The sequence below is a fragment of the Phascolarctos cinereus genome, unplaced genomic scaffold (genome assembly GCF_003287225.1).
Source record: "Phascolarctos cinereus isolate Bilbo 61053 unplaced genomic scaffold, phaCin_HiC Scaffold_1;HRSCAF=81, whole genome shotgun sequence".
Lineage (NCBI taxonomy): Eukaryota > Metazoa > Chordata > Mammalia > Diprotodontia > Phascolarctidae > Phascolarctos > Phascolarctos cinereus.
The window spans coordinates 195,076,462-195,103,712 of NW_027555514.1; the positions used below are offsets into that span (position 1 = coordinate 195,076,462).

Here is a 27,251-nt window from a genome sequence, read left to right on the forward strand (position 1 = left end):
GTGTTTGTATTTCCAAGTTCCTACTTAGCTCTGGTCTTTTCATCGGAAATTCTAGGATATCTTCTGTTATTTTAAAGGTATGTTTTTTCCCTTGTAGGGTTATAATGTTGAGCTTTTCAGTGTAAGTTATACTTAGTTGTAAGTCTCTGCCTTTTTGAATACCATATTCCAAGATCTCTTGTTTTAGCAGAAGCTTCCAGATTCTGGGTGGTCCTGATTGTGATTCTTTGGTAATTGAATTGCTTCATTTTGGATGTTTTCAGTATTTTATCTTTGATGTGTAAGCTCTGGATTTTGGCAACAGCATTCCTGGAACTTTTCCTTTTGGAATTCCTTTCAGGGATAATATTAGTAGATTTTTTAAAAAAAGAGATTTGGGCCATTCTCATTTATGATTTCTTGAAATATGTTGTCCAGGATTTTTAAAAAATCATGGTTGTCAGGGAGATGCATTGATTTCTTTGATATTAGGTGTCTTACAATTTCTTCTTTTTTTTTGAACAATCTTTGTAAAATTTTATTACATTTGTTACTGTCTCATGGTGTCATTAATTTCCCTTTTGTTTAGTCTAGCTTTCAGAGATTGCATTTCTTCAGTATAAGCCCTACCTACTTTCTAAGCTGCATAATCTCCTATCAGTTATTTCTTCCAGAGCTTTTACTTCATTTAAAAAGATCTCTTGCTACATTACTTCTAGGTATTCATGTAGGAAAACTAATTTTCCTTGTGGAAAATACATGTTTTCCTTTTGAGTCTCAGCTTGTAGTTGTTATGGTTTTAGATTAACAATTTTTGAGTGTAGTTGGTGTTTTCTTTGTTTTATTTTTCTCCAGCTTTAGTTCCTAAATTGGGGCTTTGTGTTTCCATCTCCTGTTGTATTTTGGATAGGGTGGCTCGTCTTGCTGTGTTTTGCCCTAGGGTGTGTCGTCCCGTCCCCGTCCCCCCCCCCCCCCCCCCCCCCGGTTCTTGAATTGACCTCCACTTCTGTGACTGAGTACTACCCTGGATCTTTGTGATTCAGAGTACTGGCTCTTTGTGGCCCTTGCTGGCATCCCAAGATAGAATGTTCCTGTCCTATCAGCATGTTGGCATGTATTATACTGGTTGCTGTCAGTCACTACTTGCATTCCCAATTGGTTGTTATCTTTTTTGTTTCTTTGGTGAGATTTGCCATTATAGATTCTAATTTTTATATTCTGTCCATTATTTTTGCTCTGTAGACCATTAAATCTGTTCTCTGGACTCTCAGTTCTCTTTGAACCCATCAAGAACAGGGTGTTGTACTCCCACGTTCTCACCTTCTATAGGGTTTTCTGTCTCAAGTGCAGGATCATTTTCCTTTGTTTTGCAGGATTTAATCAGTTTAGTAGACTGAAGGCCACATTTTTTTTGGGGGGGGTGTTAATTTTTCCTCTATTGATTGGCTTATGTTTAAGGTCTTTACATTTTCTTGTTCCCGAGGTCTTTGGTAATTTCAATCTTTTTTTTTTCTTTTTACCTTTATTTCTCCCTATTGCTCACTTTCTTACTCCTTACACTTTGATAGTGGTTTCTTTGGGAGCTGGATCTCAAAGCAACTCAGACTGCTTCCATGCCGGGCAATTCCCAGTTCACCAGTCTAGGTCTCTGCCCCAGGTGGCTTTTGGGTGGATGAAAGTAACACCAGTTGGGTGCTGGAGCTCTTTCCCCCAGGCCTGGTAGAGTGCTGCACAGTGGCCACCATCTCCCCTCCCAAAAACAAACAAACAAACAAAAAACAAAACCCCACACACAATGGTGTCTTCACTTGGTGCCCTGCTCCACCTTTCTTATTTCCTCAGTTATCTGTCTGGGCAAAGCTCTGCTTCATTGGTGTTGTGGGTTTGATTTCTGTTATTTGGTTCTCCAAGGCTCTGTAGGAGGAGGGAGGTGGAGTGGTGTTGAGTTTAAGCCGAGACACACATCTTGCTCCTTTCACTCTGTTCTTCTGTTGTCTTATAGCGATCTTTTGCAGCCCACTTCAGTGCTGGCTGGCTGTCTTGTTCTGCCATGATCACTGCTGTAGCCCTGCCTCGCTTGATGATGGAAGAATTTTCCACAGCCTGGAGCTGGGGTCTGGAAGGGGCACTGGAATGTAGGATTAGGTTTTGTTGTAAGCCTGTGTGTTGGGTCCTTGGGTAAGCTAGGGCAGCCTCACTGTTTGCGGGAGGTGAGGAAGAGTCCTCCTGAATGATGTGCCTGATCATTTATTAGCAAAATGACATAAACCTTTCAAAGTTTTGAGGTAGGATTGTCTAAATATTTTTGTCTCTCTAATCTTAGAATATGGGGCATGTCCTACATATTTCCAGGCAAAGGAGTTTAGGAATCACATTCATTTTGCCACTCAACAGGAAAAGGTCTTTGCCAAAAAGAAAACATTTTTGCACTAAGATATAAAGTTGGACAGTCTTGAAAGTCATCTAGTCTAACTTGTACAAAGGATCATCCAGTATGCAGGAGGTCTTTCTCTAGGTCTCATCATGTTTCCAATCCAACAGACACATCATGAGTACCAAGGCAGCATTTGGGCTGTCCATCTGTTAGCCCTCATTGGCCTGGTACATGACCAGGCCAGTACCTCCTTGTCCAATCATCCATTATGCCACTTCTTACTAATGGGTTATAAGATTGTTGCAAACATGCTGAATCCTACTTGGGCCCATCACATTTTTCTCAAAGTATAATTTAGAAACCATACTATGAAATATCACATCAAAACAATACTGAAATTTATTATGTTTTAGAGAAGATAGAGAGCTGAATCACACTGAACATGCTAAAATATAGTGCATAAAAAATCCTATGATGTTGTCATATCAGCGGCTGCTCCATCAAAAATAGTATTTCATATTATGCTTTTCTTAAATCAAGAAGCCATGTTCATTTATACCATGCGAAAAGGAAATTAACTTATAGAGCCTGAAAGTCATTAAAGAATTTTAAAAATCATATTAGTATTCATAGTAGAATTTTAAATAAATGGGAACAGTGAGATTTTAGTGAATAATATGGGTGGCACACAATTACTCTGACTTTTGCATTTAACTTCTACAATTTTACATAAGAGTACAAGTAAAAGAGATTTAGAAGCTGGTTCTAATATCTTGATATAATTTCCAGGGATCCACAAATTTGTAAAGAAAACCTAATCCAAAGTTTAACACTTCCTTAATATAATATTCCCACATCTTATAGCTCATGTATTTCAGTGATTTCCTTCAAGGCTCAGTTGCATTGCCACCTTTTTATGCATGGTGTAGTGAAAAAAGCACTGTATTTGGATTAGGATCTGTTTGAATCTCAGTTCTGCCACCTACTAGCTCTGTGCTGGGCCTTAGTTTCCACATCTGTAAAATAAAGTTTTTGGCCTAGCTCACCTCTAATTCCCTTTCCAGTTCTATAAATCATTCCTGGTCTCTGTCTTCCTGACCCCCCGCCCCCACCTCATTCTAAAGAGATCTTGTATTCATTTTGTATATATTTTTTATGTGTGTCAGTTCATGTACATGTTCTCCTTCCCATTAGAATATAAACCCCTCGAGGGGAATGTCCATTTCCCTTCTGTGGGAGTTGCTTTCCTGCATCTGGTACAGTGGACCATTCAGAGCCAGACTTTAAATAAACAGTCCTTTTACTAAAAAACCATTGCAAAATCCTTAGGTAGGAGCAATTCTCCAGGTGAATTAAAAAAAAAAACCAAACAATTCAGAAGATTAAAAAAAAACCTGCTGTCAAGAAGGCAGTTGGCAAAAAGATTGAAAAAAGCAAGGTGGGTCTCTGGAACCTCAGGATCTCTTATCAAGAGTGTAAAAAAAAAACCAAAACCCCAAAGGTCAACACTTTTTTTTTGGCGCCAACACTTTTATACTCCTCTTGGTCAAAGGACCACAGCTGAGTGCAGTATTAATCCCAGTTGTTCCTGGTCTTTATCCCAACTTCTTTGCTTGTTGGTTGGCATTGTGGAGCTATGGATGGGCTAACACATATTGTCCTGATTCCTGGCCCACAACTTCTCTCATTGTATCCCTAGCTCTTAACATATAAATTGTATGTAGCAAGTGCTCAATGAATACTTGTTGATTTATTGATTCAAAAATATCCTGTATAATAAAAATGCTTGGACTGAACTTTGGGATTCATAATACTCAAATGAATCTGTGATTTTATTGATTTAGAAGTTCTCATAAAATATTTCAGATCACAATCCATCCACACCTGTATCCATGCTTCTTGTGAAGCTCTTCTTTTTGTTCCCCCATAAGTTTGATTGAAAATATGATGAGATCTAGAGAAAGACCTTCTGCATATTGGATTCATCCTTTGTACCAGTTAAGAAGCACTGAAGGGGTTGCGAGTGGAAAAAATTTAAGAATGGCTAGACAAGATGATCTTCAAGACTGTCCAGCTTTATATCTTAGTCTTACAGCGTGCTCACACTCACTGTGTACCTCCCCATCCCTTTCTGTTTTTGTAAACTGTTATATTCTGTGTCTTGCTGTATAGTAAAATTTAGTATTTAAGACTAGGTGCCAGGTTAGTCGTGAAAAGGTAATCATTGGGATGACCTATGATTATTTCTAGACCCAGTCCCACATAGTCACTTGTTCAGTTTTTTCAGTTGTTTTAGTCATGTCCAACTCTTTGTGACCCCATCTGGGGTTTTCTTGGTAGAGATACTGGAGTGGTTTGCCATTTCCTTCTCCAGCTCATTTTACAGATGAGGAAACTGAGGCAAACAGGGTTAAGTGACTTGCCCAGGGTCACACAGCTAGTATGTATCTGAGGCTGGATTTAAACTCAGGTCTTCCTGACTAGGTTTAGGGCTTTGCACTGTTGGGTGGTGCAGTGGGTAGAACACTGGGCTGGGAAAGAGGAAGACTCCTCTTTGTGAGTTCAGAAGAGGCCTCAGACATTTACTAGCCATGTGACCTTGGGCAAAATACTTAACTCCTGGTCAATGATATTAAAAGGAATAGTATTTCTTAACTTGCACAGGAAGCTCAAAACTTAGGGGATACCCAGGGCTAAAAGGACAAGGGAGCAACTAGGGAACCAAAGAAATTACTGGACCTCAGGGTCTTCTGGTCAGTTCTAGGGGAAGAAAGGAGTTTTATTGATGATCCTTTGGAGGAATTGTCTTTTGGCCACAGTGTACCTAGTTTCAACTCTCCAATCACTCATGTTAATTAGTGTGGAGGACAGCTGGGGTTTATCTCTTCCAGGGAAGCATGCTGAACTCCTACACTGAGGCTGGGGGCTCACACCTTAAAAACTAGGATTATATTTCTCCCTTCCTTGACATTGGAAATGGGAGTTCCAAAACAGGGGCAGTGGATAGATAATATATCTATCCTAGAGCAGTGGGTGGAGAACTGGAGAGATCTGACTATTAGGGCAGCAACAAAGCTGGTCATGGTTGTGGTTTTTTGTAAAAAGAAGACAGGGCTTCAATTAAGAGTGTCTGGTTTTTCACCTCTAATGTTGCTGGTGTGGAAGCATCGGAGATTGGCCAGTAAGGACTGGTAGTGTACAGCAGTGGAGTCAAATTCAAATAGAAAGGGATCCCTGTGGGCTACATATTGACTTAGAAAAACTACAAATTAAGGTTATCTGTGTTATATTGTATTTTTATTTATTTTGCTAAACATTTCCCAGTTCCATTTTAATCTTGGTTGGGCCTCAAATTTGACACTCTGGGTGTCATGGGGATAGAAGTTTTTAGCATGAAGGTTTCCAAAAACAGTGATGGGAATTTTGGGAGGTGGCATTCCTAGAAAGGAGGTGGCCTGTGGCTTAAGTCCTATAGAATTCAGAGAGGCCTCTTTCATAGCCAGAGGGCTTTTTTGAATATTACATGATGATTCCTTTGAAAATAAAATACACTTTTAATTAGTATTTGGATACCTAGAGGAATTGGTAATAGGGAATGCTTTTATTTCCCCTCTTATTGGTAGAAATTAAAGGTTTCTTCTTACCTATTAACAGGGTATTTGTGTGTTCCTTTTCTTGCAGATATGGTTTTAGACATCATGAGCGTGTGACTTCAAGAATGGACAACTGGGAATCTATTAATTCTGATTAGCCTTAAACAGACTCATAACCATAGAGAAACCTCATCCAGTTCTATACTTTCTGCTTTGAATCTGTCTTGACATCTCACTCCTTTGCGCAGCCATGTATGGAAGTGCTCGTTCGGTTGGCAAAGTTGAACCAAGCAGTCAGAGTCCTGGGCGTTCACCGAGGCTTCCTCGTTCCCCGCGTTTGGGTCACCGTCGAACCAATAGCACAGGAGGGAGTTCTGGAAGCAGTACTGGAGGTGGCAGTGGTAAAACTCTTTCAATGGAAAATATCCAGTCCTTAAATGCTGCCTATGCTACATCAGGGCCTATGTACTTAAGTGACCATGAAAATATGGGCCCAGATACACCTAAAAGCACCATGACACTTGGCCGTTCTGGGGGTCGGCTGCCTTATGGTGTTAGGATGACTGCTATGGGCAGCAGCCCCAATATTGCTAGCAGTGGGGTTGCCAGTGACACCATAGCGTTTGGAGAACATCACCTCCCTCCTGTGAGTATGGCATCCACTGTACCTCATTCATTGCGCCAGGCAAGGGATAACACAATTATGGATCTACAGACACAATTGAAGGAAGTGTTGAGGGAAAATGATCTGTTACGTAAGGACGTAGAAGTGAAAGAGAGTAAATTGAGCTCTTCAATGAATAGCATCAAGACCTTTTGGAGTCCAGAGTTGAAGAAGGAACGAGCCCTGAGAAAAGATGAAGCTTCCAAAATCACTGTTTGGAAGGAACAATATAGAGTTGTGCAAGAGGAAAACCAGGTTAGTTATACTTGTATTTATCTGTGTGCACTGAATTCACATATATATGAAATGAATCACATTTTATTTTCCCACTTCTCCCTGTCTTTCATGCCATCTTTATCTTAAGGGTTTTTTGCCTGTTTCTTAATTTTTTTCCTAAATGCCTCATTGTCCCAACCTTGCTACTTTGTTTCCATTTGTTTAATCCACTTTATATCACTTTTCTGCTTATTTTGTTTCTATTTGATTTTTCTAACTGCCTTTGAATCTCTCCTTTCAGCATGTTGTATTTTTCTCAGCTCTAATGAGAATATACTATACCACAAGCGGTGCCATCCATTGCTTAGAGCATTTGAGAGCATATAAGGTTATCTTCTGTTTTCCCATATGTCCAGAATTATAGCACTGTCTTCTCCTTTAAAATTGAGTGCATTACTTTGAGCTGTTCTCAGTTGAACAATATAACATTGAGGGTAGTAATTGAAAATTTAATGTTTAATTTTCTTTTTTTTTGGCAGGCAGTTGGGGTTAAGTGACTTGCCCAGAGTCACACAGCTAGTAAGTGTTATGTGTCTAAGGCCAGATTTGAACTCAGGTCTTTCTGACTCCAGGGCCTGTACTCTATCCACTGTGCCACCTAGCTGCCCCTCTTTTTTTTTTTGAATATTTAATTTCAATATTTGAGTATCAGCTATAAGTTATCAAACAAATGTTTATTTTGTTTAGTGACATTAATGTAATTTGATCTTGAAGATGATTAGACAGCCTGTTTTTTTGGCTCCTTAATTCATTGAAGTTCAGGAAAAAGAAAAATGTAAAATTTTAACTTATATTTTAAAAAAAAGAATTGGCTAAATATTTGAATAATGAGATATTCCAGGTCAAGAACCAAATGTATTATCAATTTCATAAGCTGTTCATTTAGTGCTAACCTGCCCTTCGAGGTAATATAAATTATGCTTCATTCATTATTGTGTCATTTATCTCTCTTTGCAGATGTTTTATAACATTAAAAGTGTGAACATATGCTTTAGGGTTCAAGTAACAGAAACCTAAAATAAGCTTCTTTTCAAAAGGGTTTCTGGGAGCGGTCTTTGAATTTGTGAACCTTAATGTTTTGTTTCAAAAAAGCTAAACTTCCTTTGTGAGAGTTATTTTTTCAAAGCAGTTGGTTTCCTGTTGATATTATAAATGCATAAATCGAATCATTTTTTGATATGTTCTGTATTGACTGTGAATTACTTAAGTGATTTGTTTGAAACTTCACCTGGCTCTTGGCATGTTGCTAAGAAGGAAAGTAAGTATTGTAACATTCTTGCTTTCTGTACATATCATGCATTGCTAAACATAAATTAAATTGTAGTGGTTAGCTTTATTCTCTATCATAAATACTATGTATCTTCAATAATTATGTGACTCTGACTTGGTTATTTTAAAATCACAGGCTCTTGAGAAAAAACAATTTCTACTTTAAAAAGAATTACACTTGAGAGTTTCCTACAGTAATTTTCTAGATCACCTTGTCCTCAAACATATTGACTTTCTCTTGAAGATTTTGCTGGTGCTTTGTAATGCCATTTCTGGAAATGACAAATTTTTCAGAAAGTCCATGACAAAGAAAATGTGATTTACTATTACGTAATGTTAGCTGATGAAAGCAAAGTATCTTTGATACTTTGGCGGCCATTGCCACATACTCCCAAAATATAAAACATATCTTGTATTTTCTGAATATTCATATGTTGTGATTTTGAACTATAAAAATCAATATGGTAAAAATTTTATCAATTTTACAAAAAATGAAATAACTTATTACCATATGTTACTATAAAGAACGAAGAATCTGCTTTTGCTGTATGTGTATTTTTTTTGTTTTAATAATGATGACGATGATAATAGTTAGCATTTATATAGCACTTACTCTGTGGCAGGCACTGAGCTAAATGCCTTACACTTATTATTATCTCATTTGAACCTCACAACAACCCTGGTAGGTAGATGCTATTATTATCCCCATTTCACTGATGAAGAAACAGGCAGATAGGAGTTAAGTGACTTGCCCCTGATTGCAGAACTAGGAAGGGTCTGAGGCCGGATTTAATCTCAGGTCTTTGTGACTTTAGGCCCAGTGCTGTATCTCCTGCACCACTTTTGTCTGAAAAGGCACAGAATACTTCAGATGTATAGATGTTTGTGTTTGTTGGTATGTATACAGGGCATTCCAAAAGTCTTAGTGCAGTTTTACGCTTTTGTAGCTTACTATTAACTTAGTAGTAGCTTATTGTTAGGTGGCTCATGCAGCTTAGGTGGCTCAGTGGATAGAGCACTGGGAATACCTGAGTTCCCATCAGGCCTCAGACACTCACTAGCTGGGTGAACCTGGACAAGCCGCTTAACCTCTCTTTGCCTATTCTACTGGAGAAGGGAATGGCAAACCATTCCATCATCTTTGCCAAGAAAACCCCAGATGGGGTCATGAGGAGTCAGGGATGACTGAACAACAACAACAATTACAGGGGTCCCTTGTAAGACTAGATAGATGTGTGGATTTATGTCTATAAATATTTTATATACTTGTAATTACATTGTTGTAAGGAGCTTGATGTGAGGAATTTCCTCTATCATCAGTATCTTCTCTGTTACTTACAGACTGAGAGAGATGCCTGAGTCATTAGAGATTAGAGGCAGTATATATCAAAGGTGAGACTTGAACCCTGGTCTTCTGAGGCCCAGATCATCTTTCACTCGCTTTGGCACACTGCCTTTACCTTACACACACGTAAATCAGCAAAAACTTATGAAGTGCCTGTTACATACAATATGCTGTTTGTTATGCTACATATGGGTGGTACAAAAAAGAATGAAACATTCTGTACTCTCAAGGCTCATTCTGATACATATTTATATACAGAATAAATGCAAGGTAGTCATGGAGGGAGATGATGGGGAGACCATGAAAGACTATGTAGAAATAGATATTTAAGCTGTGTCTTGTAGAAAGGGGAGTCTGAGGAGCTGGAGATGAGGAGGAAAAGAAAATGCATTAAAGGACTGAGGGTGAGGAGTTACCAGTGCAGAGGAATGGAACAGGAAATGGAGTGCTGTGGGTGAAGACCAGTTTAGTTGGAATGTAGAGTGGCAGAAGGGGAGTGATACGTACTAAAGCTGGAAAGATAGGTTTGCAGCAGGTTTGAAGGTTTAAAAGCTAAATGAAATAGTTTATATTTTATTCTGGAGACCATACAAAGCCCATGAATTGATTGAGTAGGGGAATTGAGTAGTTGTTTGAGTAGGTTAGATATTACCTGAGGAAAATCACTCTAGCAGCTATGTGTAGGGTGGACTGGAGTGGGGAAAGACTTTAGTTAGGGAGACCAGTTAGGAGGATGTTGCAATAACGTCCTTGAGAAATGATGATGGCATCAGTTAAGGAGGTAGCAGTGAGTAGAGAGAATGGTTTGGATGTGAGAGATGTGAAGGTAGATACAGCAAGATTTTGCAACTGATGGGATATGTAGAGTGAGAAAGAGTGATACCAAGGCTATATATTTATGCATGTACACATACATACATTCACTTGCATATATACGCATACACACAGATAGGCGAGTGTGACATAATATATCAAGAGGTGGTCCTGGAGTTGGGAAGACCTGGGGTTCAGGGTCTGCCTCTGACACATACTAGCAGTGAGATTAACTTTAGACAAGGCAGTTAACTTTTTAGTGCCCTAAGTGACACTCTAATTTAAAAAATTATAGGTGAGGACATACCACATACACAATGTACCACTTAGGCCAGGGGACCATTTTCTTGCTTGCTTTTTAAAAACTGATTTTATAACATTTGTGTATTTTGAATATCTTAGTTCCTCATTATACGTTGTAAGATATTTAATAGTTAATTATGATGGATGTGTCAGGATACCATCCAAGTTCAAATGGATTAATTGATAAAGAAAAAAAATCAAAGCTTATTCTAGCCATCTAAATGGAATTTTTTTTAAAGTCAAGTAAACAAGCATTTATTAAGTGGCCACTGTGTGCCAGGCACTCTGTGGAGAAAGGCAAAGATCAGTCTCTGCTTTGAAAGAACTCACAGTCTAATGTCTTAATTTGAGCTCATAATGTTAACTTTTTAATGTGGTAAATCTTAAGGGAAAAAAATACACATGACAGGAAAATACTAAGTAGGTTTCTTTTTAAGTGGTTTATTTTCTAAAGACTGATTATATAATGCTTTTTGTTAAATGGATATTATATGTAAGTATATAAGAACTGAATTGAGGTCACTAGCTTTGACACTGTTTTTTCTTTGTATGTCTTGGGTGCTCAGAAATTAAAGAGCAAAAAAAATGTTTTATGCCATGTCTTCAGTAAAATGCCCATTTGTTTTCTTTTTTTAATTTTATTTTAAATTTTTATTTAAAAAATATTTTTTTCCATATGCTTTTGAGTTGAAAATTTTTCTCCCTTTTTCTCCCCCTACCCTCCCCAAGATGGCGCACAATCTGACATAGGCTTTACATTTACATACCCATTCAACATATTTTCCACATTAGTGAAGTTGTAAGTAAAAATTAAAACCAGTAGGAGGAACCATCAGAAAGATGAAACAAAACTCAACAGAAGGTAAAAATAAGTGAGAGCGATTCGACTTCCATAGTTTTTTCTTTGGATGTGGACAGCATTTTCCATCCCGAGGCCTCTGGAGGTGTCTTAGATCCTTGTAATGCTGAGAAGGGTTCAGTTTAACATTCTTAGTCATTGCATAACGTGGCTGCTATTGTGTACAAAGTCCTCTTGGTTCTGCTCACTTCACTCAGCATCAGACCATATAAGTCTTCCCAGGTTTTTCTGAAGTCAGCCTGTTCATCATTTCTTATAGAACAACAGTATTCCATTACATTCATATACCACAACTTGCTCAGCCATTCCCCAATTGATGGGCATCCTCTCCATTTCCAATTCTTTGCCACCACAAAAAGAGCTGCTATGAATATTTTTGTACATGTGGGTCCTTTTCCCATTTGTTTGATCTCTTTGGGATATAGCCCTAGAAGTGCCATTGCTGGATCAAAGGGTATGCACATTTTTGTAGCCCTTTGGGCATAGTTCCAAATTGTTCTCCAAAATGGTTGGATCATTTCACAACTCCACCCACAATGTATTAGCGTTCCAATTTTCCCACATCTTCTCCAACGTTTATCATTTTCCTGTTTTGTCATGTTGGCCAATCTGATAGGTGTGATGTGGTACCTCAGAGTTGTTTTGATTTGCATTTCTCTAATCAATAACGATTTAGAGCATTTTTTCATATGACTATAGATGGCTTTAATTTCTTCATCTGAGAATTGTCTGTTCATATCCTTTGACCATTTATCAATTGGGGAATGGCTAAAATGCCCATTTGTAAATTGGATATTACCATCAGAAGGCTTAAAATACTAATGTTAACATCAAAGAAAAAAATCAGGCATATTCCTTTATTTTGAAATAATCTAGTTAATTGCCCTGTTTTGAAACTGTTTGTTTTCCCCTCCTCCCAATTATTAGGTTGTTTTCAAAGATAATGCATTTGAATTAATGAAAACTCTAGGATACAGTTCTTTGAAAGCGAAGTAGTCCAGGGAGTTAACGCTAGAAAAGCTATATAACTTCAGAAGGGTGAACATTGACTTTTCTAGATTTTATCCTCTGTTCTAATTAAACATTTACTGAAGCTGGCAGCACTTCATTCTTCTTGCATACACTGTAATTACTATTACAAAACTAAGAGTATGCAGCTTTGGGCCAAAAAGGGAAAGATACAATTTAAAAGTAAAGTTGAAACACTGCAATGAGTTGTAGTAACTAGGAATGCTAATTAATAGATTATAGTAAGCCAGTGGTGTACCCTAATTAAAATTTGCATTCATTATATTCTCCAGAGCCTTTAGTGGTCCCTCTTCTCATTCTTTATAAAGAGGCTGGTTTAATAGGATTTACTGTAATTAAACCAATTTCCCCATTTTACTTTGGGACTAAAGATTTTTTGCTATGTTTTGTCTGTTCAGAATATGTAGTCTGAATAGGGCATTGATATCTTCATCCAGTCATAACAAATTAAACACATTTGCTTAAAAATGCTTGGTGTGTGGTTCATTTTTGCTAAGTTATTGCAGAAGATTGTTTCTCATGTACCCTGCTGTTTTTAGATTCTAATAGTCCTTTAGTACTATAACAGAGACTCTTAATTGCATGTTTGTACTGAACAAAGTCAAGAATCCAACTAAGCCTTGGTTGAACTTCCAGAACTAAGGCTTTGGAAACATATACTCACATGTATAACTGATCTGTAATTTTGTAATTTTTATTGTATTTTGTATTTTTATCCTTTCTCTATGATAATACCATTTGCTATGACTTTAATGATGAGTACATTCGTTAAAAATTTATTGTACATCTTTCACCTTTGACTCGGAAGTCAGTGTATTCTATTTTAAGTAGTTTGGTGACTGATTTAAATTTTTTTTTTACTTAGGTGTTTTTTTCTTTCAACAGTATCCAAAAATTGTTTTACAGATTTATGTAGTAGTTATGTAGATAGTTTTTCTTTTATGGCTTTCACCAGTTAGACATTTTATGTAATTGAAGCCTTAACTTGCAGTATTTTGAGGCCATTTCTTGGATTTAAAGATATAATTCTTTTTTTTTATAAAAAAAAACACTTTAATTGATAACTTGTATTTACATCATCTGCATTTCCTCATATATTCGCCCCCTGCCTTGAGAGCCATTCCTTACAACAAACAATTAAAACAAACCAATAGTTTAGCAAAACTAATCAACATATCAAAAAAAAGTCTGACCTCATATGCCATATTCTACATCTATAAACCCTCATGTGTGCAAAGAAAGTGGGAGAGATAACTTCAAAATCTTCCCCTGGGGCCAAAGCTTTTCAATTCAATTTCAGTATTCAGTATAGTTTCAGCTGTTTTGTAGTTGTTCTTTCCATCACCATTATCTCATTATGTATATTGCTTTCAAGTTATTTATTTCACTTTGCATCAATTTATAGAAGTTTTCCCATGTTTCTCTTCATTCATTATATTCACTGTTTCATACATTGCAATAATATGCCATTACATTCAATAATATGGATTACATGCATAGTCAGCAGGCATTTTATTAAGTGCCTTTGATGTGCTGGGGGTACAAAACTCTTGAGGAGTTTACATTCTAACTTGGGGAGACAATAGGCAAACAATTACATACATGCAAAAGAGAGAGTGATGGATGGTAATCTCAGAGGGAAGACACTGGATGGGGAAGGGGGGAACAGAAAGTTCTATGGTAGGATGTGGGAAATGATCTGAGACCTGGAGGCAGCCATGGAGCCAGAAGGTAAAGTTGAGGAGGAGATGGTGTAGCCATTATGTGTGAGGAACTCAAAAGGGCTAGTGCCTTTCATAATAGAATGAAAGAAGATTGTAACTGGGGGAGGCCAGGTTGTAAATGTCAAACAAAGGATTTTGTATTCAATTCTGAAGGTAATGGGAAGTCATAGGAGTTTATTGAGTTGTGAAGTTAGGAAGATTACTTTGGCAACTGAATGGAGGGTGGAATTGGAGTGGAGATAGACTTGAGACAGGGAGACTGATCAAGGAGCTATTGTAGTAGCTAGGTATGAGGGGCTGGGAGTCTGCACCACGATGGCTGCTGTGTAAGTGATGAGAAAGGCACATATATGAGGAATGTTGTGAAGACTTGGAAACAGATTGAATATGTGAGTGCAGGTGAGAAGTCAAGGATGACATCGAAGGTGCCAGCGTTGGTAATTGGGTAGTGGGGACTCCTACAATAATACAGAAATTGCAAAGAGGGTAGAGTTTTGGGAGAAAGAGAATGAGTTCTGTTTTGGAATGTTGAGTTTGAAATGTTTAAGGGACATCCAGTTAGAGAGGTCCACAAAGTAGTTGATGATGTATGACTTGAGTTCAGGAGAAGAGAGGTTAAGAATGGATAATATAAATCTCAGAATCATCTACAATAATTGAACCTATGGGATCTGATGAGATTGCTAAACAAAATAGCTTAGAGGCAGAAAAATGTTTAGGACAGGCCGTTTGGCAACATCCACAGTTATTAAATATGATCTGAATGAAGATCCAGCAAAGGAGATTGAAAAGGAGCAGTAAGACAGGTAGAAGGAGAACCAGGAGAGATCAATGCCATGAAATCTTAGAAAAGAAGGAATAGCCAGAAGAAGAGATTGATCAACAGTGTCAAAAGCTGCAAGAGAGGTCAAGAAGGATGAAACTTGAGAAAAAGTCATTAAATTGGATAAGTGAGAGATCACTGATGGCTTTGGAGAGTGTACTTTCAATTGAATGATGAAGTCAGAGGCCAGATTGCAAAGCTTTTAGCATCAAGTGAGAGAAGAGGAAGTATAGGCAGTGTACTAATATAGCTCGATGATGTTCTCAAGGAGTTGAGCTGAGAAGGGAGGATACCATACAGGTCTATAGCTGTCAAAGATGGTAAGATCCATGTATACCATAGTTTGTTTAGTTATTACTCATTTAGTGGATATCTTCTGATATCTTTTTTTTTCTACTTTAAAGATGAATGTCTTTTAAAAAATATATATTTTTTCATTTCATTTTACATTTCCACTAGCTGTCCCCTGTACCTGGAATTCTCCTTATCTCCATCTCTTGATTTCTCTGGTGACCTTCAGGGACCAGCCAAAATCCCACCTTCTTCAAGAAGTATTTCCTAGTTCCTCTTAATTTTAATTCTTTTCCTCTAAAATGATCTCCAAATTACCTGTATACATTTTTGTTTGTATATAATTGTTTGTTTGTTGCCTCCTACACTGGATTCTATGCTTTTTGAAAACGAGAACTGTTTTCTTTCTTTCTTTTTATCCCCAGTATTTAGCACAGAGCTTTTACCCTTTCTTTTAGTGTTATAATTCATACTACTTATCCTGCTAAGGAAAGATCCATTTAATCTAGGCTTTCTAGTTTGTTTTTCTGAAAAACAGAAATGGTAGTTTTATTTTATCAAAAGCTTTTTCAGCATCTATTAATATAATCCCATGGTTTTAATTATTTTTGCTGTTATATGTTCTGTTATGTTTATAATTTTCTTTATATTGATCCTACCCCACATACCTGGTACAAATACAGCCCACTCATAGTATATAATCTTTTAAACATGTTGTTGTCATAGACCTTTTGCTAGCATTTTTATTTAATAGTTTTGCACTGATATTTATGAGGGATATTGACTTATAATTTTCTTTTTCTGCTGTCTTTTTTACTTTAAGTATTGAGACTCTGTAGCAGAAAAGGACTCTTTTTCCTATTTTCAAATAGTTTTGTATAAAATGGAATTAATTGTTCTTTAAATGTTTGAAAGAATTCACCTATAAATCTATCTGGTTCTGGGTTTGTTTTGTGTGTGTGTGTGTGTGTTGTTTTTTAGGAGTTCATTTATGGCTTGTTCACATTTTTTTCTAATAACATTTAGTTCCTCTGTTAATCTGTGTATTTTATATTTTGGTAAATATTCATCCATTTCATGTAAGTTACCGGTTTTATTATATTTTTATTTTTCATAAAACAACCTACCTCTCTTTTTCAAAAATCAAATTATTTTTTCCCAAAAACAAATTTTAAGTTTATTTAATTTTGTTAACTTTTTTGACTTTTTCAGAAATTCTACTTTAATGTTTTATTAGGATTATTGGTTTTTTTTTCTATTTTTAAAGAATCATTGCATAATTTAATGATATGTTCTTTCTTTTGTTGATGAGATACAAATGTTTCCCTAAGGACTGCTTTGGCTTTAGTATATTATTTTTGATAAGTTTTGTATGCTGTTTTATTGTTATTTACCTTTCTTCAAAAACATTTTATATAATTTTTATTATGTTGTGGTTGGTAAGGTATAAACTTAATATTTCTGCTTCTCTGATTTTTTTGAGGTTTTTAATTTCCCTAATTCTTTATCAATTTTTGTAAAGGTACAAGCATAGCGAGAAATGTAATCTCTTTTCTGTTCCCATTGAATAATCACCAGTTAGCTATCATCTGTAACTTTTCTGAAGTTCTGTTCATATCCTTTATTTTTTGTGTTTCTTTTTGTTGGTTTGAGGTCTAAACGAGGTATATTGAGGTCCCCTCCTATTAGAGTTTTACTATTTCTTCCTCCAGTTGGATTAACTTTTCCTTTAAGTAGTTGGATGCTATACCATGTGGATCTTTAAGGCATAATGTAGTTTCCTTCTTTTTTTTTTTTTTTTAATTTATTTTGATTTATCAGCAATCACTTCCATATGCTTTTGAGTTGAAAATTTTTCTCCCCCTCCCCCTCCCTCCTCAAGATGGCACACAATCTGACATAGGCTTTACATTTACATACCCATTAAACATATTTTCACATTAGTGAAGTTGTAAGTAAAAATTAAAACCAATAGGAGGAACCATCAGAAAGATGAAACAAAACTCAACAGAAGGTAAAAATAAGTGAGAGCGATTCGACTTCCATAGTTCTTTCTTTTGATGTGGACAGCACTTTCCAACCTGAGGCCTCTGGAGATGTCTTAGATCCTCATAATGCTGAAAAGGGTTCAGTTTAATAATCTTAGTCACTGCAAAATGTGGCTGTTATTGTGTACAGAGTCCTCTTGGTTCTGCTCACTTCACTCAGCATCAGACCATATAAGTCTTCCCAGGTTTTTCTGAAGTCAGCCTGTTCATCATTTCTTATAGCACAATAGTATTCCATTACATTCATATACCACAACTTGCTCAGCCATTCCCCAATGGATGGGCATCCTCTCCATTTCCAATTCTTTGCCACCACAAAAAGAGCTGCTATGAATATTTTTGTACATGTGGGTCCTTTTCCCATTTGTTTGATCTCTTGGGATATAGCCCTAGAAGTGCTATTGCTGGATCAAAGGGTATGCACATTTTTGTAGCCCTTTGGGCATAGTTCCAAATTGTTCTCCAAAATGGTTGGATCATTTCACAACTCCACCCACAATGTATTAGCGTTCCAATTTTCCCACATCTTCTCCAACATTTATCATTTTCCTGTTTTGTCATGTTGGCCAATCTGATAGTGTGATGTGGTACCTCAGAGTTATTTTGATTTGCATTTCTCTAATCAATAACGATTTAGAGCATTTTTTCATATGACTATAGATGGCTTTAATTTCTTCATCTGAGAACTGTCTGTTCATATCCTTTGACCACATAATGTAGTTTCCTGCTTATCTCTCTTTTTTTTTTTTGCTTGGTCAGAATTCATAATTAACTAGGCCTGTTTTTATGAGTTTATCTGAAGTAGTAGAGATTTTGCTCCAAATTCCAATTTTAATTCTTTGTGAATCTTTTATTTTTTAACTATTTTTGTAAATAATTAACAGTAAACAGTTGTAAAATGTTGTTGGATCCTACTTTCTGACTTATCCTTTCCTCTTCAGTTTTGTCAGTGAGTTCATCTCATTCATGTCTGTGTTTGTGATCGTCAGTTTTATATTTCCAAGAGGTTGCTTAACACTTGTTCAGTTGTGTCTGACTGTACATAACTCCATGGACCATAATAGCACACCAGGCCCTTCTGTCCTCCATTTTTAGCATTTTTATACTCTCCATGGGGTTTTCTTAGCAAAGATGCTGGAGTGGTTTTCCATTTCCTTCTCCAATGGATTGATCACCTTTTGTTATACCTCTCCACTGTGTTCATTATTTCATTGTTATGCAAGCCCCTCTGCCACGACAAGACAGTGATGGAGGGGGGGGGTTGCTTAACACAAATGACCGATAATTGAAGGGATCTGTTTCTATTCTGGTTTGCCTCTTTTATACCCCTTGGCCCTCCCTTTATCACACATTTTTACCCTTTCTGCCTTCCTACCTCCCTCCCTTCCTTCCTCCTTCCCCTCCTCCTTCTCTCCTTCCTTCCATTTAATTTTCATTATATTTCTTGTTGCCTGATAGAGATTCTTTATGTTTAGTACATTCTGAAGTTCATGAAATTCAATTCTTGGGTAAGATTTACCACTCTCTATTCCAGTATATTGTCTTTTCTCTTCTTTCCTCCTAGCTGTTATTTTTTTGCTTTGACTGTTCCTCTGAGATACTATCCTCTCTCTGAGATACTATCCTCCCTCTTACCACAGCTCTCCTATTCTCACTTGTTCTTTTTGTGTCTGTTGCATTTTTAAATCAAACTGTGTATAAATGTTCAATCCTTTGTCTGTTTCAAATACAAATGAGATTTATCTGAAGCCTGTTCGTGTCCACCCCTTTCTCCGTTTTGTATATTCTTCTTTTCATGTACATACTTATAAGACTCTCTTTTTTCTCATATCTTCACCAGTAATATTTCTCCTTTTCCCTTCCTTTTCATTTTCCTCTTAAAGCCCTTGTCATTTTTACTCCTCAGTATCTTTTGAAAACTTTTTTAAGTTGGGTCACTTGTTTCTTCTTATCAGAATGTTAGTGTTTATCTCATAGAACCCTTTCTAATTACTCAAATAAATTTGCCATTCTAGGTTTCTCTAGAGTCTTGTATTTGCATTTCAGAGTTTCTACTCAGCTGTTATTTTCATCAGGAATGTCTAAGGTCCTCTTTTATATTAAAGGTATATTTTCTCTGTCAGCTTTGTCTAGTTTTGCAGGATAAGTTTTTTTTTAATTGTAAGCCTTTATTTTTTGCCTTTCTTAATTTAATATTTCTTTTCTTTATACTAGAGGCTACTACATCTCTTGTGATCCTGATTGTGGTTCCTTGGTAATTGGACTTTTTATTTCTGGCTACTGTATTTGTTTCTTTCACTTGGGTGAGCTCCGAATTTTGGCTATGACATCACTGGGACTTTTCCTTTTGGGATTTCTTTCGGAAGGCATTCAGTGAGTTCTTTCCATTTTCACTTTACTCTCAGCAAAGTGCAAAGATTCTGATAGATCTAAGCTGTTTTAAATTTGTGGTTTCTTGAAGTATAATGGCCAAGTTTTTTGTTTTTAATCATGGTTTTCAGGGAATCAGATGATTCTTATATTTTTTCATCTTGACTTGTTTTACATCTCACTGTCTTTGATAGCAGATACTTTAGATTTTGTTTACTTTTTAGTCTTTTCATTTTGTTCTGATATTTCTTATGTAGGCTTGATTTCTTTTTATTTTAATTTTTGGGGAGCTCATTCTGTTCTGTTATTTTTGGTTCTTCTAATGTTTTCCTCCACAGGTTTTATTTCATTAAAAAAAACTCTTGCTTTATTTCTTCCAGATAGTTATGTAGTCTTTGTGGAAAATCCATTTTTTTCTCCTTTGTGTCTCTCCTTGCAGTTGTTAGGAGGTTGATCTAACAGATTAGGTTTTTGGGTGACTTTGGATCTATTATAATTCTTTATAGTGGTCAGTGTCTACTTATTTGTCCAGCTTTGGTTCTGAATTGGGGCTTTTTTTTTTTTTGCCAGGCCCTGTTCTATGTTTGGGTGGGGTGAATTAGCCCTGCTTGGCCTGGACCTTGGTCACTTGGTTTCTGCACAGACTTCTCATGGTGTAGTCATGCTAATATGGATCTTTGCAGTTACTTAGTCAGTAAAGATTTATTAGGTACTTACTTGTTCCACCCTGCTAAGCAAAGGCAAAAAACAGGCTCTACTCCTATCTAATGGGGGAGACCAAATGTAAATAACTAGATAACATACAAGATACAGACAGAGGAGGTAGAAGGTAATCTGGAAGAGGTCATTTTTAGCTGGAGTTCATTCTGATGGAGCTTCAGTGTGCTTTGTGACTCAGGACAAGGATACCTTGGTGTCCTTGGGCTTGGGTTGTCCCGATCCCAGCATTCTTGCTTTGGACCTGGTTGCTGCTATTCTTGTTGTGCTTCCAGGGTTCATGCTATAAGTTCCCTGGGGTTACCTAGGAGGAGCCTTCTGCTTTTGCTATCTTTGGATATAGAACTTTACAACCTTCAGGTGTATTTGCTGATGGGTCTTTGATTGTGTTTGGGATATTTCTTCCCTCTTAAGTTAGCCAGTCAGCTAGCATTTATTGAACACCTACCGCCTGCTTCTTTCTTACATAGCACTGGCTTTTTTTCCCCCCTGGACCCATGAGCTTCTGTCTGACTTGTGTAGTTCTGGTATAAATAAAGTCACTGTAAATTTCTCGTTGGATTTCCTGATCATTATTTGGTCTAGTACTCTTTTTCGGTTTTTGATGGAGTGGATTTGATATCTAGTCTTAGTTGGAAGCATCACTGTCCCCATGTAGTCTTGTTATTTCTCTGGGGCACTAGAAAATTTGAGCAGAATAATTAACTATCAGGATATGCAGTTACAGTTGCAGTCATATCCTGCCTTTAGCATTCTTATTTCTATGGTGAATCATTCATGAGTTATAGTACTTTTCCTAAAGGAATGTATTATTGCTAGAAATAATTTTTTTCACTGTTCTCTTTACTTCTTGCAGAGTGAGGCCAGTACTTTGCTCCACCAACTATTTTGACCATTTGGCTTTTGTGTAAAGAAACCATCTTTTTTTTTTTTTTTAAGGCAGTTGGGGTTAAGTGACTTGCCCAGGGTCACACAGCTAGTATGTGTCAAGTGTTTGGTCTGAGGCAGGATTTGAACTCAGGTCCTCCTGACTTCAGGGCCGTTGCTCTTTCCACTGCGCCACCTAGCTGCCCCAAGAAACCATCTTTGTAAGGCAGCTGAGATTTGGAGAGGAGATGAGACTGATGATGATGATGAATGGAATGTTCTTTTGTTAACACATTTATTTTAGGTTGTTAACTTTTGTAATATGCTTAATTTTTTTTTCTCATCTGCGTTCTTGTATATTACATACTTATATAGAAGCCAACCACTAAGAATTGCTAATTTTGATCATAATTCTCCCAATCTTTTCCTGACATTTACAAATTTACGTTTACCTGATGATTTTAATGAACTACTCCACTGTTGGAGAATTACAAAATATCAGAATACCTATTTTAAGGGAGGGTATGTATTTCAGTTATTCATTGTTTTCAAAAATTTCATTACTAGAAGTGATAATATAGAGGACATAAAGATGCTTTCATACCATGCCACTAAAGGGAGGGGTAGTGTAGAAGCTTAATATAGAAAGTGCAAATAAAAAACAATGTGATGGGGCAGCTAGGTGGTGCAGTGGATAGAGCTCTGGCCTTGGAGTCGGGAGGACCTGAGTTCAAATGCAGCCTCAGACACATAACACTTTACTAGCTGTGTGACCCTGGGCAAGTCACTTAACCCCATTGCCTAGCCAAAAAAGAACCCCATATATATATATATGAGATAACATTTGACTCTCATTGTAGTCAATAAATGTGTTTGGTTAACATTTTAATCAATACAGTGAGTCAAAATGACTATCAAATGCTTTCTTATTTGGACTAGGAGAAAAGGTAGAGACAAAAATAACTTTCATACACACGTGTGTGTGTATGTGTGTGTGTGTGTGTGTGTGTGTGTGTATGTGTGTGTATACATATTGCCTAGCATAGTGCCTTGGACATATGTGGGCATTTAATACATTAAATTGAAACTACAAATGTGATGCCTACATCATTGAGAAAGGAGAACAGCACCTTGGACACATAATTGAAGTTCATAGGATAGAGAATTCTGGAATTTAAAATATGTATGAAAGAGAAAATAAAATGTGTGTAGTTATCTGCTTGTTGGAAGAATAACTTCTTAGGAATGAATAAAATTTAGTTTTCTAGGGCCTTTGAAGAATAAAATTATTATAGATGTATATTCATAGTAAAAAAAATTAGAATATACATACCTGATAAAGTACCTCTTTTTTATTTAAATATTTGTTGCAAATTTTTAAGTAATCATAATACGTGCTATTTGTGCATACTTGATAACAGGTCTTATTACTGTGCCTTTTTGGGATCACTGGAAATTTTGTTTTGTTTTAATTTGTTTATCTTTATTTAGTATTTTATTTTTTCCCAGTTATATGTAAAAACAATTTATAACATTTGTTTTTAAAATGTAGAGTTCCAAATTCTCTCCCTTCCCTACCCCACCCACCAATTGAGAAGTCAAGCAGTGCAGTATAGTTTATACATGTGTAGTCATGTAAAATGTATCCATAATAGTCATATTGTGAAAGAAAACAGAGAAAAAAACTAAAAAAATTAAAGTTTTTTAAAAAAAGCATGTTTCAATCTGTATTCAGACGCCATTGGTTCTTTCTCTGGGGATGGATAGCATTTTTTCATCAAAAGTCCTTCAGAGTTGTCTTTGATCATTGTATTGCTGAGAATAGTTATGTCACTCACAGTTGATTATCTTACAGTATGCTGTTACTTTTACACAGCACATTTCATTTTGTATCAGCCCGTGCAAGAAGACTTGCATGGTTTTTCTGTTCATTATTTCTTGTAATATAATAGTATTCCATTATAATCACATGTGGTATACCACATACCACAACCTATTCAGCCATTTTCCAATTAATGGGCATCCTCTCAATTTCTAATTCTTTATGCTGCAGAAAAGAGCTGCTATAAATATTTTTTGTATATATAGGTCCTTTCCTTTTTTGTTTTTATATCTTTTGGGATACAAATTTAGTACTGATATTGCTAGGTCAAAGGGTATGTTTGGTTTTATAGCCCTTTGGGCATAGTTCCAAATTACCTTTCAGAATGATTGAATCAGTTCACAACTCCACCAACAGTGCATTAATGTCTCATTTTTCCCACATCCCTCCAACATTTGTCATTTACCCTTTCTGTTCTGTTAGCCATTAGGTATGAGGTAGTAGTACCTCAGAATGTTTTAATTTGCATTTCTCCAATCAATAGTGAGTTAGAGCATTTTTTCATATGGCTATAGATAGCTTTGATTACTTCATCTGAAAACTGATCATATCTTTTGATCATTTTATCAGTTGAGGAATGGCTTTTACTTTCATAAATTTGACTCAGTTCTGTATTTGAGAAATGGGGCCTTTATCAGAGAAACCTGCTTCAAAATTTTTTTCAAAGGTACTATTGCTAACTGTATTTCTCTCCATCCTATTACCCTGTCCCTCTCTCCTGTTTATTCTGTTCTCTCTCTCCTTTCACCCTATCCCTCCTCAAAAGTGTTTTGCTTCTTAGTACCCTTTCCCCCAATGTGCCCTCCATTCTATCATACACTCTTCTTCTCTTATCCCCTTCCCCTCCTATTTTCCTGTAGGGGAAGATAGATTTCTATACCCAGTTGAGTATGTGTGTTATTCCCTCTTTGAGCCAATTCCGATGAGAGTAAAGTTCATTCACTCTACCTCAACTCCCCTCTTCCCTTCTACTGTAAAAGCTTTTTCTTGCCTCTTTTATGTTAGATAATTTACCCCATTCTCCCTTTCCCTTTCTCTTTTTCCTAGTACATTCCTCTCTCACCCCTTAATTTTATTTTTTAGATATCATGCCTTCATATTTAGTTCACACCTATGCTGTCTGTTTATATATACTCTTTCTAACCAGTCTTAATAATGAGAAAGGTCTAATGAGTTACAAATGCCATCTTTCTATGTAGGAATATAAACAGTTCAACTTTAATAAGTCCCTTATGCTTTTTTCTTTCCTGTTTACCTTTTCATGATTCTCTTAGAGTCTTGTATTTGAAAGTCAGATTTTCTGTTCATCTCTGGTCTTTTCATCAGGAATGCTTGAAAGTCCTCTAATCTCATTGAATGTCAATTTTTTCACCCTGTAGGATTGATTATACTCAGTTTTGCTGGGTAAGTTGATTCTTGGTTATAATCCTATTTCTTTTGCCCTCTGGAATTCACATTCCAAGCCCTCTGCTGCTTTAAATTGGAAGCTGTTAAATTGTGTTATCCTGACTGTGGCTCCATGATACTTGAATTGTTTCTTTCTGGCTGCTTGCAGTATTTTCTCTTTGATGGGAATTTGGCTATAATATTCCTGGCAGTTTCGGTGCTCTATCCATTGTGCCACCTAACTGCCCCATGATATTGTCTTACTTGCTTTTCAAAATCCTTTTTGAGCTCTTCCATGACCTCATCCCTTTCTTTAGCAAGGCCTGTTTTGGGTGGCTGTATGAAGGTGTGAAGGATTAGGGAGCTGTGGGAGTAAAGGAGCCAGTATATTAACTGGTGGGCGGCATACTTTGCTGCAGTATCTGCCAAGTGTTTTCCCAAGGCCTGATCTGTTTTCCTGTTCTGGTGGCGTTTGCAAAAAATAACAGCTATCTGCCATGGCTTTTGAAAGGCTGGGAGGATATGTGAAGTATCCTGAGCCTGTTTGATAGGGGAGTTTTTTGCTGTCAGATATTCCCTTTGTTTCCAAATTGCTCCATGGGCATGTAGAACATGGAAAGCATATTTTGAGTCAGTAAAAACACTTACCCTTTTATTTCCCCTAGCTCTAGGGCTCTGGTGAGTGCTATTAATTCTGCCTTCTGGGCAGAGGTGGGGGGGGGGTAAGGATTTGACCTCTGTGATGTGGTGGAGGCTGACTACTGCATACACAGCTCTCCTAACCCTTTCTTCAATAAAGCTTGACCCGTCCATGTACCACACTGCTTCAGGGTTTGGAAGAGGAGAATCTTTTAGATCATATCCCACTGGCATAAACACAGTCCAAGGTCTCCTCACAATCCTGAACCAGGGCATTTGAGTGGGCACTGTCTAGGAGGAGGGTTGTTGGATTGAGGTGTGGCACACCCAAAGAATTATTCAGGGGTATCTGAGTAAGACTTGATATTTGGTGAGTGTGCTGCTAGCCAGCCACTGATGGCCCTTTGCTTCCAGGATGCTCTGAACTTGGTGGGGAGTCAGAACTTCCAGGGGTTGGCCAAGTGTAAGCTTATTCATTCTTTTACTATGTGTGAGGCATTGGGGTGAAGTGACTTGCCCAGAGTCAAACAACTACTGAATATTATGTGTCTGAGGTCGGATTTGAACTCAGGTCCTCCTGATTCCAGGGCCGGTGTTCTATCTACTGCCAAGTGTAAGTTTAGAGGCTTCCTCAATTAGAATGGCTGTAGCAGCCACTGCCTGGAGGGCGTGAAGGCCATCCAGCAGCCACAGAGTCTAATTGTTTTAAGAAATAGGCAACCAGCCTGGGGTCAGGTCCTAAGGATTGTCTTCTCCTTTCATCAACAGACAGAGTGACAGGTTTTTCTAGATTGGGTAGAGCTAATGCTGGAGTGGTGGTCAATTTAGTTTTCAAAGCCTCAAAAGCTTTAGCCTGGTCATGGCCCCATTCTAGAAGGTGTGTGAGTCACAGCCTTGAGTAGAGTCATAAAGAGATTAGCAATAAGACAAAATCCAGCCTTGCCTATAAAAGTATGCTTTGTGGCTGGAACAGGGATAGACAGGATTGACCTTTTCCTCTCTGAGGTTAAGGAGAGGTGGGTGTTAGTTCATGCTCAGATACTTTACAGTTTGACATGCTGTCTGGACTTTGTTCAGAGAGACCCTATCTGCTACTTCCAGGTCCCTTAAATATCTTCCCGAGGCCTGGCCAAATAAATGGGGGCTATCCCAAAAATCTTGGGGCAAGACTGTCTATGTTCGTATGGATTTGATTTCCCAGGAGTGTCCATTCAGAGGCAAAGATAAGTTGTGAATCTGTGTGAAGAGGTGTACAGAAAAGGGCATCTTTGAGATCCAGGGTGGAAAATCATTGGGTACCCCTAGTGAGTGTATATGGGTTGGGGACTGTGGGGTGTATGAGAATAATAGCTTTGTTAATAGCCCTGAGATCTTGAACTATTCGGTGTTCTCCCTTAGATTTTTTTTTATGGGAATGATAGGAGTGCTACATGGGGACTGACAAGGGATAAGAATCTCATACTTAAGGAATTTTTCAGTCAATGGTTGCAGTCCCTTCCAGGCCTTGGACTTAACTGGATATACAGAGTGACAGGTTTTTCTAGATTGGGTAGAGCTAATGCCAGAGTGGTGGTCAATTTAGTTTTCAGAGTCCCAAAAGCTTTAGCCTGGTCGGTACCCCAATTTGGAAGGAGTGTGAGTCAGGGTGGATATTGGCGGCCATGGGGAAACATATTAGGGTCTTAGAGGCAAATGATGCCTAAGGAGGCATGAGTAGCTTGCCCAGAAATTCACTGATTCCAAACAATTGGCTCATCTGTTTCCCACACTTCTGGGGGAACATGGGGAGGTCTGGTGAACAGAGGAAAAAGGGAAATGGGAGGCTTAACTAAAGAAAATTGCCCCCCTCACCCCAATTTCACCCAACAAGGGGCAGGGCAAGAGGAGAGGATAAAGAAGGAGTATTAAAACAACATATCCTCAAATAGGCAGGGAAGAGGGTATGTCTCATGACAGACATCCCTTAATTTTCCTTTCAGTACCCATGACTTTGTTCTCTA

At 37.3% G+C, this 27,251-nt stretch overlaps 2 protein-coding genes across 11 annotated transcripts in view; both read left to right on the top strand.

Annotated features, from left to right (window-relative positions):
• LOC110218666 (uncharacterized) overlaps positions 1 to 6,122 on the top strand; it is a 27,314-nt gene extending 21,192 nt beyond the window's left edge. The window contains exon 2 of the mRNA XM_021001469.2: positions 6,035 to 6,122. Within this exon, the coding sequence (XP_020857128.1) occupies positions 6,035 to 6,063 (29 nt within the window). The 3' untranslated portion in view covers positions 6,064 to 6,122. The remainder of the gene's footprint in view (positions 1 to 6,034) is intronic.
• ERC1 (ELKS/RAB6-interacting/CAST family member 1) overlaps positions 6,074 to 27,251 on the top strand; it is a 342,335-nt gene continuing 321,157 nt past the window's right edge. For 4 of the 10 annotated variants that reach the window (XM_021001454.2, XM_078156080.1, XM_021001457.2 and 1 more), the window contains exon 1: positions 6,077 to 6,865. In XM_021001454.2, coding sequence (XP_020857113.1) covers positions 6,197 to 6,865 — 669 coding nt within the window. In that variant the 5' untranslated portion in view covers positions 6,077 to 6,196. Of the gene's footprint in view, positions 6,866 to 27,251 lie in introns of all 10 variants that reach the window. The other 6 variants (XM_078156085.1, XM_078156087.1, XM_078156086.1 and 3 more) reach the window with 4 other exon arrangements.